The 14,418-nt window shown below is 58.9% G+C and overlaps 1 protein-coding gene across 2 annotated transcripts; it reads left to right on the top strand.

Moving 5' to 3' along the window:
- The first annotated feature begins 844 nt into the window (after positions 1-844).
- Positions 845-14,415, top strand: KCNN4 (potassium calcium-activated channel subfamily N member 4). 2 transcript variants are annotated; one of them, XM_031963280.1, is made up of 9 exons: positions 855-1,837; positions 7,152-7,247; positions 8,621-9,036; positions 9,766-9,901; positions 10,366-10,476; positions 10,612-10,730; positions 10,899-10,968; positions 11,394-11,558; positions 12,465-14,415. In XM_031963280.1, the coding sequence occupies exons 1-8, from the start codon at positions 1,685-1,687 to the stop codon at positions 11,553-11,555; spliced, it is 1,263 nt and encodes a 420-aa protein (XP_031819140.1). In that variant the 5' UTR covers positions 855-1,684; the 3' UTR covers positions 11,556-11,558; positions 12,465-14,415. The 2 variants fall into 2 exon arrangements, with proteins under 2 accessions (XP_031819141.1, XP_031819140.1); XM_031963281.1 differs by lacking the exon at positions 11,394-11,558 and having other exon boundaries at positions 845-1,837.
- The last annotated feature ends 3 nt before the right edge of the window (positions 14,416-14,418 follow it).

The following is a 14,418-nucleotide window of genomic DNA, read 5'->3' as shown; positions in this document are numbered from 1 at the left end:
GAAAAAAATGAGAGAGGGAGGGGAAGGGCAGAAACTGGGAGATAAGGAGAGGCTTCAGGCAAAAGGTGATGGTCAAGCTAAGTCTAGAAGGAAGTAAGGGTTCCATGAAGTGAAATATGGGAAGGGGGGTGCTCCAGATTGGGGGCTGCTACGTAAAGTCACCGAGAGGAAATGGAGAGCCATGTGTGAGAAACGCTGAATACCTCATTGTGTCTGGAGAGTAGAATGTGGATGGGGAAGAATACTGTGTGAAAAAATGGCCGAAAAGAGGGTTCGCTTGGGAACACCTTTGGGTGCTAAAAAAGAGTTGACGTCTTATGCTATAAGGACCCCTTTATCTCTGACATTGCTCTTTGGCTACTTTTCCCTCTGAAATTCTGTAGTTTAAGGTCCTTTCAGCTTAAAAGATCCCATAGTTCAAAGTTCTAAGTTTCCTCCCAACTCTGAGGTTCTATGTTCTAAGATACTCCTCAAGTCTGATATTCTTTGTTCTAACTTTCCTTCCAAGGCTGATAGGATCCTTTATAGCTCACACGTTCTTTTGGGGGCTCCCAATCTTCCTTTTAAACATAGCGTTTTTTCTTTCTTGCTTTTCTCTCCTCTCCCCAATGACCTCCTCTCCTTTTTAGTGCCCCCAAAAAGTTCTGGTACACAGTAGGTGCTTAACAAATGCTTCCTGGTTGATTGAGTGATCTGACGATCTATGGTCCAAGTTTTTCCCCGGTTCTAACCTCTGGTTCTGTCCTCTGGTTGACTCTGCGGGTTTGGGGGCACGTGAAAGTACGCTGAGCCATCTGCCTCCACCAGCCTCTGGCACTTCCCTGGTCAGGGGGAAGAGGGAGGGAGGGAGGGAGCGTGTCTGGAGGCGGGGGAGATCGCCCTCAGCCTCTCCTTAGCCCCTCCCTGCCTGGCAGCCACCCGCTCTGGTTAGGTCAGGCCCCTCCCTCCCTGCCTCCCTGCCCTCTGGGTCTCAGCCTCTGGCTGGTACAGAGTACAGATATTGTACTGGCTCCCGGCACCGGACGGTGCTCATTTGCAGCTTTCCGACCAAGCCCCCTCTGTCTGGCGCCCTCCTTGATTCTGCTCCTTCTCCACGCTTTCTCTCTGAACTCTCTCGCCTCTCTCGGACTCCCCGAGCTGCCGTTCTCTCTGAGATGTCTCGGAGCGGTCCCTGGGCTATCTCTGGAGCCATCCCTGGGCGGTCTCTGAGCGGTCCCTGGGCTATCTCTGGAGACGTCCCTGGGCTATCTTTGAGCGGTCCCGGGGCTATCTCTGAGCGGTCCCGGGGCTATCTCTGAGCAGTCTCTGGGCTATCTCCGAGCGGTCCCGGGGCTATCTCTGAGCGGTCCCGGGGCTATCTCTGAGTGACCCCTGGGCTGTCTCTGAGCGGTCCCCGGGCTTGACCTCTGGGCTTCTCGGGAATTCTGGCCGGGCTCTGTCTGAGTTTCTCTAAGCACTGTCGGGCTCTCCCCAAACTTTCTCCGGCTCTTTCCGGAGCGCTCGTGCTCCCGGCCCCCGCCCCCCAGCTCCACCAGACTCCTTGGCTGCGCCTCCCGGCTCCCGCGGCTCCTTCCCCGGCTTTCCGCTAGCCCGGGAGCCAGCTCTGGCGACGCTCTGCGCGCTGGGCGGGGGCAGCTCCGGGCCCTGGGGGCGGGCTCCCCCCGGCCCCAAGGCCCCCAGGCCCATGGAGCGGGTCCCGGGGCTGGGCGCCCTGCGGCGGCGGAAGCGGCTGCTGGAGGAGGAGAAGAGCCTGGCGGGCTGGGCGCTGGCCATGGCCGGAGCGGGGATCGGGCTCATGGTCCTGCACGCCGAGATGCTGTGGTTCGGCCAGTGCCAGGTGAATGGGGGCTGGGCCGGGGACCCCGAGCGGGCGGGGCGGGCGGGCAGCCTCGCGTCCGGGAGCAGGACGCGCGCGGCCCGAGGGCGGCCGGGAGGGAGAGCCAGACTTTGGGAGCCTGGGCAAGGAGAGTAGGGGAGCCCGAGCCCTGCCGTGGAAGGGGCGGCCACCCCCCCCCCTTGCCTTTGTTCCCCGAGATGCTAGAGAGGCGCCACTTGTTTGGAAAGGTTTGAGCTCCTTATCTAACGGTCTGACTGTGGGGCGGGACCGCTGGGCTGGGATGACAAGCCAGAGAGCCGGGAAACTCCCTCCAGAGAGCCCAGACTGGGCTTCCCGGCCGCCCCATCCGTTCTCCAGCTGCCTCAGTGACTTCCCTTCTGGGCAAGGCTCCGGCTTCTCCCAGCAGCTCCCAAGGGGAGGCTGGTCTCCCTCCAGATGGGCAATCCCAAAGCGCTGGGTCAAGGAGGGAATAGAACCCTCCTCATCCCTGCGGGGACTGAGGGATGGTCCCGTCCCGGGTAGGGGTAGGTGGGGCGGGAGTAGCCAGATAAATGGGCTCCTGAGAGGGCAGAAGTGAAGGCTGGGAAGGAAGCCTGGGCATGAGAGGGGTGGGATTAGCGGGATCAGGACGAGGTTCACCAGGGCAGGGGAAGCTGGGACAGGTCCCTGCAAGCCTCGGGCACATTCCCTAGTTCTAGGGGAGGAGAAGAGAGAGGGAGGAATGGATCACAGAATGAACAGATAAATATCAGCAAATAGGAGGTGGGACGATGGGAAAGTAGGGGATGAGTCGGAGGGCACAGCTCTGAAGAAAAGAATAAGGAGAATCCCGGGCAAGTTGGAGGAAGGAAGTGACTGGAGAATAGAGGACATTTAGTGCAGAGTTTAGGAAGGGGTCCAGAGACCAGATTGGGGGGATATGTTGGAAGCAGAATGGGGGACAGGGTTCTAGGAGGGAGCTGAAGATGGGGTCAGGGAGAGACCTGGGGTGTCCACCTGGGGACAGAGCCGGGGATCCGGGTTTCAGCAAAGCATTTGACTGCCTCTTGTTATATTTGTGATTAGCCAGTGAGACGTGGAAACAACAGTATACTTATATAAACTTAGAATTGGTTCAATGACCAGTTCCCAATGAAGGGACTGATATCAGCTTGGAGGGAGGCCCGTCCTGAAGGCTTCGGAGCTCTGGCCTTGGCCCTGTGATGTTTCATCACCGGCTTGGACCAAGTCCTAGATGGCACGCTTATCAATGTGTCCATGGCACGATGCCGGAAAGGATAGACAACACACTGCCTGATAAAATCGGGATCTGAAAAGATCTCAGCAGGACAGATCTGAAAGTCCAAAGAAATCCAGTGAAAGTCAATAGGGGGCGAAGAACTTCGGCTTAAAAGCCATTTTCTCAAGAGTAGACTGGGGTACATAAGGTGGCCGGACTGCAACACAGGGTGTTCTCGGTGGCCTGCAAGCTCCACGTGAATCGTCCATGGGGCACGACACCCCCAAACCACCCGTGTGTCCACAACGAGTGGAGGTGTTTCCTGGCCAAGTCAAAGGTCATCTGGAAGGTGGTTTAGTTCTGGGAGACCAGGAGAAATCAGGGAGGAGCGTGGCCAGAACAAAATGAACCGAGGCTCTTGTCTGTTAAAGACACTAGAGGTGTCTGGAGAAGAAAAGTACAAAGGGAACCAAGGTCACCGCCTTCAAGGTCTCAAAGGACTGTTAGAGATAAGGGGGATGAACCCCGTCCCATTGGATGCCAAAGGGCAGGACTGGAGCGGTGGGGAAAGAAGGAGTTGTGGAGAGCTAGATTCAGCTCCACACCAGGAAACGGGCCTAAGGTCGGAGGTGCTGAAAAGCAGAGTGGTCCGTCTGAGCGGGAATGAGCTCTGGAGAGCTCCTAGCTGGCTGCCCACTTGTTGGCTCTGCTGGAGAGGGGAGGAAGGGAAGCTAAGGGAAGGAGGGGGCTCTTAGGTGAGATCATGGCTGTGGAACAGTCAGACTTCATTCATACCGCAGGAGCTAGCTAGCTATTATTGGTCAGGTGTGGGCCGGAGGGGGCAGCTGACCTCCGAGCTCCTATAATCCTGTGGCCGAAAGGTGGGGGTGGAAACAGGAGACAGAAAGGGAAAACTTAAGGAGGGAGGGAGAGGCAGAGATAATGAGAGGCTGAGCAGGGCCCAGCTCGGGGGGTGGGGGGGCGTATTTGGAGAAGGGAGAGGCAGAAGCTGCACTCCCCCTCCCTGCAAGATGGAGTGACTGGGCTGAGGAGATCCAAGGTTCTCTGGAGTTGGGCATGTCTTCTCTCCAGCCGTGGAGTCCGATAAGAACATCAGGCGGGAGGGTGGGTGGACTGGGGGCCAAGAGGCACTAGGGGGTGGAGCTGGCCCGCCACCGGTGCCAACAGGAAGCAAGGCCTGGAGTCGACCTACCGCTCCCACGCTCTGGCTCCCACACCCTCTGTTTGCGGGGGTAATCCCCCCCCCCGCCACCTCCTCCAGCCCGCCTCCTCTGAGGGGGGACCTCCACAAGCATCAAGAGGAGCCTCTCGCTCCCTACAAGACCCCCCATCTGAGACACCCTCCTCCTCCTCCTCCTCCTCCTCCAGCCCTGTCTCCTGAATCTCCTGGTGAAGGGCTAGGGGCAATTCCCAGGCTGGACCTCAGTTTCTTCATCTATAAATTGGGAACATTAAACCTACATAGGCTCTCTCTCCTTGGAGGACACTGCTTCCCCCTGCCTGAGCTCACTCTGATCCCTTTTAAGGGACTCTAACCCTGTTCTTCAGGGAGGGCCACTCATTCTAGTACATGAAGAGAGGGAGCGAATCTGAAACTGCAGAGGTGCAGGAGGGACAGACAAAACCGGGCCAGTCGGAAAGACGGACGGAGGCAGATGCCCGGATACACAGAGAGACAGACAGAGACCATGACTGAGCCAGCCAGGGCCAGGCCCAGAGAAAGGCTGAGGAGGTGACAGATACAGAAGGAGAAACGGATGTGGCTCCGTCCAGGCGTGAACCAATGAGCATGGTCAGCTGAAGAAGGCTGAAATCCGGAGATGGACAGAGGGAGGCAACCAGAAAGACTTGAAAACCTTGAAGGGAGACAGAGGCTAAGACACAGAGAGATGGTTGGGGGATTGGAGACAGCCACGTGGACAAATACAGATGGAAAGATAATAAATGGAACGTCAAATAAGTGAAAGACAAGGAGATGGAGAGACAGAGACAGAGACAAAGGGAAACAGAGATTGGGGGATTGGAAACAGCCACATGGACAAATACAGATGGAAAAATAATGAATCAAACATCAAATAACTGAAAGACAAGGAGATGGAAAGACACAGAGAGAGGCAGAGACAGAGAGGGAGAGAGACAGAGACAGACAGAGACAGAGAGAGACACAAAGAGATTGGGGGATTGGAAACAACCACATGGACAAATACAGATGAAAAGATAATAAATCAAACATCAAATAACTGAAAGACAAGGAGATGGAGAAACAGAGACAGAGACAGAGAGGGACAGACAGAGACAGAGGCAGAGTCCAAGATTGAAATAGAGCTGGGGAAGGGCTGTGGAGACAGACAGACCCAACTGTGACAGAGAATGGGGTAATCAGAGACATCGAACGGTGGCGGGCTAGGGAAGGGAGCTGGAGACAGGAACATAAACACAGACGCCAAGGGGTGAAAGAGATAGAGAGTTGGTGAGATCCAGTTGAAGGAGAGCAGGAAGAAAACAGGGGGACAAAAGGCAGTCTTGATGACAGGGGAGGGAGCAGAGCCTGTCCTTGGGGAGAGGGGTGTCGGGGGGACAACAGCCTCATTGTTCCCTCGAGGAAGACAGGGAGAGGAAGTTGGCAAAGGTCGATAATCAAGGCAGGGACCAGGGCTGGGCAGCTTGGGAAGAAACAGGTGCTGCTGCCCGGGAGCATGTGCCTGCTTCCCCGAGCGTTTCCCTGAAGTGATTCCCTGGTTCCCTCAGCACCTCGCCCCCTCTCCCAAAAGGACCCGGGACACGATCTCCCCATCCCCCGCAGGGACCCGGACGTCCCGCTCTCCAGCCCTCTCCCTCGGAGAATTTTTCCGATGTGTTGCCAAAGAGAGAAAATATACACTCAGTTGTGGTTACTGGAGGACTCAGGCTTCCGGCCCCTGAGCCCAATCCGGGCCATAAGCCAGGCTGGTGGGATGGGCCTCAGAGTGGGGGGAGGGAGCAGCTCAAGACAGGCCCGGATGAAGTGGGGAGCTGGGGGACAAGCAGGGGAAGAGGGCCGGGGCCCGGGGAGCACCCCGACCCGTGGGGTGCAGGGCGTGTCTCTGGCAAAGCCAGGAACAGAGCGAAGGGTTTAAGGCTTGGAGGGGAGGCCCGTCTGCCTGGGTCTGGGCTCGGGCATTTGTTGCAAGTGACCTGGGAAACCCATTTCCTCACTTCGGGCCTCAGTTGTCCTCATCTCGAGTCTGAGTTTCTTCTTTCCTAAAATAAAGGCATCAGACTAAGACTCTCTGAGACCTCATCTAGAGCCGAGATTCTGAGTCGGGGGGGGGGGGGGAGAGATTTTATTTATTAAGGACAAATGTGCTTTTTCATATCCTTGTTCACTGAAATAATGATTCCCAGGCTCTTGGGGGAGAAGGGAGGTGCTGGAGTCTGATACTGTTTCTCTGGGTCCCTAGAATAAAGGGTGAGGGCTCCTGGATTCTGAGGGACACCTTTAGGAGTCCCTACAACAGGGGCCAGGGAATTAGCAGGAGGCCTGGAAGAGAAGGGGACGGAGTGTCGCTGCTCTCTGGGCATCGAACAGTATATTGGGGCAAGTCTCATCTGGGGGATGGGGCAGAATGGTAGGGATTGGGGAGGAGGGGTCAGGGACAAGGCCTTAACCTTCGGAGCCCCTGGGCAGGGGTTTCACTGAATGGCGGTTTCTGGGGCCTCTGAATCTGAGACACTTCCTCAGGAGGCAAGAGGAAGTAAGATTGAGAAAGGAAGAGAACTGGGGACGTGTGACTGGTGCTGAGGAGGGAAGGGGGGTGTTCTTAACCTATGACACAGAATAGTCACCCACCCACCCACCCACCCAAACACATACACCCAGAGTCCCCTGCACTAGGGGTAGGGGCAGGTGAAAGGATAGATCAGGGATACAGGAGAGGCTACAATAGGAATCCAGCCCCCTAGAGGAATCTAGTTTCCAAGAGCCCCAGAGTGAGGGGTGGAGGGCGGGAGGGAGTAAGGGGGTAATCCCCATCCCTGGGGGATGGACAGTGGCGGCCCCCAGAGCTGGCTTTGACCTTCCCCGTGTCTCCACAGTGGGTTCCCTATCTCTTCCTGGTGAAATGCGGGATCAGCATCTCCACCCTCCTCCTTCTCGGGCTCATCTTGGCCTTCCACGCTAAGGAAGTTCAGGTAGGTGAGCCTGGAGCATCTACGGCCCTGGATCCGCTCCCCTCAGCCCCTCCCAGCCCTGCCTTGGCCACCTCAGTCTTTCCATCCTCCTTCTCTTCTTCCTCCTCCTCTCAGGGGTTTTCCTGCCTGCCCAGACCAGTGACTAATGAGAATGGTGGCAAGGAAGGGTCCACGCCCTGACAGAGACTCCCTTGCCCCCGGGGCCCCAAGTATCCTGTTCTCAGTTTCTCTATCATCTCCCCCCTTCCCCCAAATACACACACCCTCTGTCCTGTACCACAGCCCTCCATCTCTTTCCAAGGACAGGAGAGAGGAGAGGAAAGAAGGGGAGGGGAGAGAAAAGATGAGAGGAGGGGAGAGGAGGGAAGAGGGGAAGAAAGAAAAGAGGGGAGAGGAGAGAAAGGGGGAGAAGAGAGGAGGGAGGAGGAGAGAAAAGGGGAAGGAAGGGAAGGGGAGAGGAAGAAAGAGGAGAGTGGAGAGGAGGGAAAGGGAAAGGAGAGGAGAGGAGGGGAAGAGTAAGAAGAGCGAGGCAGCTAGTTGGCGCAGTAGATAGAACAACAGCCCTGAAGTCAGGAGGATCTGAACAAATCTGGCCTCAGACACTGCTTCCTAACAGACACTGTGTGACCCTAGGGAAGTCATTTAATCCCAATTGCCAGAGAGAGAGAGACAGAGACAGAGAGACAGAGACAGAAACAGGGACAGAGAGAGAGACACAGAGACAGAGACAGAGAGACACAGAGAAAGGAAGGAAAGGGAAGTGGGGAGGGAAGGGCAGGGGAAAGGAGGGGAAGGGAGAAAAAACAAGAGGGAAGGGAAGAGGAGGGAAGGAAGGGAGAAGCGAAAGGGGAAAAAGAGGGAGGAAAAGGCCAGAGATACAGGGTGGGGGAGAGAGGAAAAGGGGAGCAGGTTAAAAAGAAGAGAGATAGAAAGGGAGAAGGGAGAGAAGAAGAGAAGGGAGGGCTGAAGGGGAGGGGGACACAGCCAAACGGAGAAGAACAGGGGAGAGGGGAATAGAGACCTGAAGGACAAGAAGAAAAAGAGGACGAGGGAGAAAGAAGAAAGGAGAGGAGGAGACTGGGAGAAGGGAGGAGAGGGCTGACAAGAGCGAAAAGGGCTGAAGGGCTTGAAGGAAGAGGCTGGGAGAAGAGAAAGGGCTCTCGGCTCCCGAGGGACGTATCTAGAGCTGAAGGGGGGGAAACTGAGGCCCGGGGAGGGAAGGCTCCTAGTCCGAGCGCCCCTCCCCCGCCGCAGTGACTTCGGAACCGCGCGCCCGGGGCTCCCCCGCCCCCCACCCTGGGCCCCCGAGATAAGCCCGACCCCGGCCGTTATCGCGGCCGGCGTCACCTCCCGGCCCCTTCCCCCCCCCCCAGCTCTTCATGACGGACAACGGGCTTCGCGACTGGCGGGTGGCGCTGACCGGGCGCCAGGTGGCGCAGATGGCGCTGGAGCTGCTGGTGTGCGGCGCGCACCCGCCCCCGCTGGGGGCCTGGGACCCCCCCCCGTGCCAGGCGCCGGCGCGCCCCCGGCCGGCCTTCCTGAGCCAGGAGGAGGCGCTGCTGTCGCTGGCCATGCTGCTGCGCCTGTACCTGGTGCCCCGCGCGGTGCTGCTGCGCAGCGGCGTGCTGCTCAACGCCTCCTACCGCAGCATCGGCGCGCTCAACCGCGTGCGCTTCCGCCACTGGTTCGTGGCCAAGCTGTACATGAACACGCACCCGGGCCGGCTGCTGCTGGCGCTCACGCTCGGCCTCTGGCTCACCACGGCCTGGGTGCTCTCCGTGGCCGAGAGGTGAGCCGCTCCCGCGCCGCCGGGGGTCTCCCGGGAGGCGCGCCCCGGACAGGCAGCAGCGTCGGGGACCCCGGAGCCCTCCCGGCCCGCGCCCTCCGCCGGCGTCACCCGCGGGCCCCATGAGTCCCGGGGCCCCGCGGGGTCACGCCCGCCCCCCCCCCGCAGGGTTTGGGGCAGCGGGACAGGAAGGGGGCTACAGAGACCCGGGAGGGCGGCCTCTCCGCCAGACCCCGCGGGCAGGGGCGCCAGCAACGTCCGAGAGGGGTCCCCGGCCAGCTTTCAGGGAGGCCTTCTCCTCTCATCCCCCTCAATCCATAAAATGGGGGCAAGGAGGAACGTGGCTCACACCTGGGAGTGCTAAGGGAGACACAGGCGGCCCCGCCCGCAGGTGACGGGTTTCTAGTCCGGTGGGGAAGGGGCCAGGGCATTAGCGGTGGCGGCCTCTGAGGAGGGAGCCCCGGCCGGCTGTGACAGGAAGCGGGAAGAGCAGCTTCAGGGGACCTTGAAGCCCCTCGGTCCCACCGGAGAAAGGCTAGAGGCGCCCAGCAGCCCCTCGCCCAGGCCACTGAGGAGGAGGCAGAGCCCAGAGTGGGGGGAACAGGGCTCTGGGAAGGAGCTAGGGACATGCCCCATGTGGAAGGTGGAGGAGGGGAGGCTCCCCCAAGGCATCATGGGAGCCAGGGCTCCAAACTCACCTTCCCCTCCCTGCTCCCCCAACCCCCTCCCCAGGCAGGCCATCAACGCCACCGGGCACCTGACAGACACCCTGTGGCTCATCCCCATCACCTTCCTGACCATCGGCTACGGGGATGTGGTTCCAGGCACCGTGTGGGGGAAGATTGTCTGTCTTTGCACAGGGGTGATGGTGAGTTCCCTTGGGGACCATCGGGCCTCTCGCTCCTTAGCCCCCCGCTCTCCCAGGAGCCCAGGCCTTTGCTCATTGGCCTGGCTGTCTGAGCCGGAAGGGACCGGGACAGAGGCTGTCGGGAGGGAGGGAGGGAGGGAGGGAGGGAGCTGTCCTCAAGTCAGCACGTCACAGAGAAATAGACTCAAAGGGGAACCGGCAGGAGAAACTGAGGCTAGAAGCCATTCAGACACCTTGTCCCCGGCTCTGCTAGAAAATCAGCCTGCCCCTACCTCCCCACACACATACTCACACTCACACACACACACACACACATGGTCACACACACTCGCACACACATTCACAAACACAATCACACACACATTCACACACACTCACAATCACACCCTCACACACAATCACACTCACACACATACTGACACACACGTGCCCCAGTGCACCCCTGACCTTCCCCCTGCGTACAGGGGGTGTGCTGCACGGCTCTGCTGGTGGCCGTAGTTGCCCGAAAACTGGAATTCAATAAAGCCGAGAAGCATGTCCACAACTTCATGATGGACATCCAGTACTCCAAAGAGGTGAGAGCACCAGGGCTCCCGCCCCCAGCTCCCCCCAAACCCCCTGGGTCCGGCTGCCCCATCCTCCTGACCGACCCCCCAGCTCCCAGTGCCCGTAGGGACCCCGCACCCGCTGAGGCTGTGCTTTCCCCAAAGATGAGGGACTCTGCGGCGCGAGTGCTTCAGGAGGCCTGGATGTTCTACAAACACAGCAGGAGGAAGGAGTCTGGAGCCGTCAGAAGGCACCAGCGCAAACTGCTCGCGGCCATCCACATGTGAGGGGGGGGCAACGGGGCCAGGAGTGAGTGGGGGTGGGGGGGGTGAGCCTGTGTCTGTGTCTGTAACTTCCGGGACCAGGTCGGGGCTGGGGCCGCAGCCAGGACTGCCGGGTTTGCCCAGGGCCCAGGCCCGGGCACAGCCGCCAGCTGCTCCTCTGCCTGCAGATTCCGCCAGGTCCGCTTAAAGCACCGCAAGCTCCGGGAACAAGTGAACTCCATGGTGGACATCTCCAAGGTGAGGCGGGGGCAGAAGGGGGGGGCAGCCGGGTGAGGGCAGGAGAGACCAGGAGGCACAGGGACGGGGACGGAGGCCGAGAAGCCGGGACGGAGGGAGGGCCGAGGCCGGAGGCTGCGCCGGGCTGCAGTGACAGGGCAGATAGTGCCTAAGGAGCGCTTTATTCGGGGAACAATGGGTTGGGAAGAGAGAGGGAGGACCATGGGACAAAGGGTCCGGCGCCGATGGCTGGGACTGGAGGGACCGACCCCGAGGGGGGGAGGGAGGAGGGACCCGACCCCGAGGGGGGGAGGGAGGAGGGACCAACCCCGAGGGGGGGAGGGAGGAGGGACCCGACCCCGAGGGACCGCCGGGCTCCGAGGCCAGGATCCTGGGAAAGCTTTCTGGGCCCGCGCCTCCGGCCCAGCGCTCGCTGCCTCCCCCAGATGCACATGATCCTGTGCGACCTGCAGTCCGGCCTCAGCGCCTCCCACAGGGACCTGGAGAAGAGAATGGACGCGCTGGGGGGGAAGCTCGACGCCCTGACGCAGCTGCTCAGCTCGGCCCTGGAATCCAGGCAGCCCCCAGAAGCCGGGGAGGCCACCTAGTGGGTGAGGGGTCCTGCCTCCGCAGCGGGGAGCCCCCGGTTGGGGGCGTGGCTCAGAGAGGGAGGCGGCCTCAGCCCCGCTCCCGAGGGGCAGCGAGAAGGCGGATGGGGCTCAGGGCCGGGCCGGGAGCGACCTCTGCCCCGGGATCCCCCAGCCGTGACCCCTCCGCCGGCCCTTCCTCCTGGTCAGCTCCGGCCCGAAGGCTGGGGGTGGTGACCGGGGAGGGGAGGTCCTCTGGGTGGCCCAGCGAGCGGGGCTCCTCCCGGCCTCCGGGTCACTCCAAGGCAGCCCGGCCCCGGGGCAGCTCCGGCTGGGTCTGGCTGCGCTTCTGCTGAGGAGCCGGACTCCTCGTCTCTGTCCAAGCGGGATTTTCTGTTTGAGAGTGTGTGTGCGCCTAACGCCTCTCTTTCTCTCTCTCTGTCTCTGTCTCCCTCTCCCTCTCTCTCCTCTCCTCCTCCTCCTCCTCTCTGTCTCTTTCTTCCCCTCCCTCTCCCTCCCTTCCCCCTCTCCCTCTCCTCCTTTCCCTCTTCCCCCTTCTCTCTCGGTTCCTCCTTCTCTCTGTTTCTCTCTCTTCTCTTTCTGTCTCTCTCTTTCTTCCCCTCCCTCTCCCTCTCCTCCTCTCCCTCTTCCTCCTTCTCCCCTCTCCTCCTCTCCCTCTTCCTCCTTTCCTTCTTCCTCCTTCTCTCTGTTTCTCTCTCTTCTCTTTCTGTCTCTCTCTTTCTTCCCCTCCCTCTCCCTCTCCTCCTCTTCCTCTTCCTCCTTCTCTCTGTTTCTCTCTCTTCTCTTTCTGTCTCTCTCTTTCTTCCCCTCCCTCTCCTCCTTTCCCTCTTCCCTTCTCTCTCTCACTTCCTCCTTCTCTCTGTTTCTCTTCTCTTTCTCTCTGTCTCTGCCCCCCCTCCCCCCCCCCAGGGACTGTGGAAGGGGAATCTTGGCTCCTTTGGCCCCAGGGGACAAGGCTGAAGTTATCCCCTTTCACTTCATCAAAAGCATTGAAGAGGAACCCAGATCCAGGAGTTCCTCTCTCGCCAGCTGCTGGGGGAGTCCCTGGCTGGGCCAGGGGTACCCCTATTCACCCAAGCAATGGAAGGGGTGGATTTCGAAGCTGCTACAGGGCTGGGGAGTCAAGGAACCCGGGAGCTACAGACCACAGGCCTCCTCCAAGTCACACCAGCAACTAAGGAGCAGAAGGAAGAGGAGATTCTGGGGAGGGGGAGGAGCTGGGAGCCAGGTTCTTGGATCCCTGGAAGGACGGGGGATGGAGTTGTGCCCTGGAGGCCCAGATGCCTGGTCTGTGGAGCAGGAGGCTGGATGTCCTGCTAGGGACAGGAAGCTGAGAGAACTGGTTCTTCAAGCTGCACAAGAACTGAGAAGACTGGGCACGGACATCCCTGTCCTCAGCAGCTGCTGGACAGTAGAACAGCCAAAGGGATCCGGTGTTAGAGGTGGAGAGAGGCCCTTGGGACGGACAAGCCTGCGGGTACCCAGAGGCCCAGAACTCCCCCTAGTGGGGACAGCCAGGGGGAAGTGGGCAGCCTGGGATCTTGCAGGGGAGTCTGGCCTGAGCTTCCCAGCTACTCCCTCCTCCCCCACTTTGTAATAAAAGTTAATATTATAGAACAGGGAAATGTTGTTCCTTCCTTTAAAACACTTCCAGCCTCCCGGTGCCCACCGGGGCCTCGTGCCTAAGGGCAGAGGCAGACCCAGAGAGAGGATCCCTAGTTTCAGGCCGCCACTGCCACTGACTCACCGAGTGACTTGGAGGAGATCCCTTGGGACCTCAGTTCCCTTCCCTGTGAGCGGAAAGGGTTGGACTCTGCAACCTCCAAGGTCCCTTCCACTGTGTGATCCTGTGACACTTAGCAACATTAAAACGGCCAATTAGCTCTCAACGGAGCATTTGAGCTCAGGCTGGACAATGATCAGGATTGCACAACATCAGCACAGGAAGGTCCTGTTGCCATCCTCCTGCTCGCTCACAGAAACGTCAGGAAAACGAGACCGAGGGAGAGGCACCTGGCCAAGCTCACACACCAGATGTGCCTCAGATATGGGAATGCTCCCCCATGTCCCTTCAGCTCTATGAAATTATGGGGAGGGAGAGAGTTGGACAATCACAAAGTACTAAAAATGAGTGACTCCTGTGCAATATCACCAGCACATTATAGCCCATTGGGAACGGGCAGGGGCCAACCATGATGGTCAAATTCCCTCCCAATGGAGACTACCATGAAATCAAAGTTCCTGAGAAAGGAATGAATGAAACAGACCACGTCCCTTCTTCCTCTGCTCTCCGGGGCCAAACTCTTCTCTACAGGTCTCCCTTCTAATACTAAAAAACAGGGATCACATAAATCTCCCCCTTCCCCAGATGTCTCCTCTCCAAGATAAAACTTCTCCAGTTCCGACACAAGATTGGGAAGAGACCATCCAGTCCAAGCCTTTCATTTTACAGGTAAAAAAATCTCTGAAGCTGAGATCAAAACTCACTTTCCTGAGGTCAACCTGTCGCTGAAGGCCAGAACTGAGCTCAAGGAACAATCACCCCACCTCATCCCACCCCTTTGTTTTTCTTGGCCCCAAGTAACAGTTTAAGGTATTCCAAGTAAACATGGGCTTGCTGTTACGGAACGGTTCCTCACAAGGAACCTGGGAGTGATGGGCTGCCTCAGAAGGGCCGGTTCTTCCTCATTGGAGGTCTTGTCAGCAAGGCTTAAGGACTTCTTGTTAACCCGTTGGGCTGTCGCGCGGGGTGTCGGATGTCGGCCTCCAGACTGCATGGGGCCGACTGGATCAGAACAAAATGTAACTGAGAAACGTTCAGCAAAATAAATAAAAATAGAGTGTGTGTTTTTCTAAGTCAGGG

This window comes from Sarcophilus harrisii, chromosome 3 (assembly GCF_902635505.1).
Source record: "Sarcophilus harrisii chromosome 3, mSarHar1.11, whole genome shotgun sequence".
Taxonomy (NCBI): Eukaryota; Metazoa; Chordata; class Mammalia; order Dasyuromorphia; family Dasyuridae; genus Sarcophilus; species Sarcophilus harrisii.
Note: the sequence above shows the minus strand (reverse complement) of the source record. Positions and strands in the feature narration are given on the sequence as shown.

Coding starts and splice junctions, on each gene's coding strand:
- KCNN4 (XM_031963280.1), top strand. CDS start 1,685: ATGGAGCGGGTCCCGGGGCTGGGCGCCCTGCGGCGGCGGAAGCGGCTG. Junction 7,248..8,620: donor TCCACGCTAAGGAAGTTCAG/GTAGGTGAGCCT, acceptor CCCCCCCCCCAG/CTCTTCATGACGGACAACGG. Junction 10,731..10,898: donor CTGCTCGCGGCCATCCACAT/GTGAGGGGGGGG, acceptor CTCTGCCTGCAG/ATTCCGCCAGGTCCGCTTAA.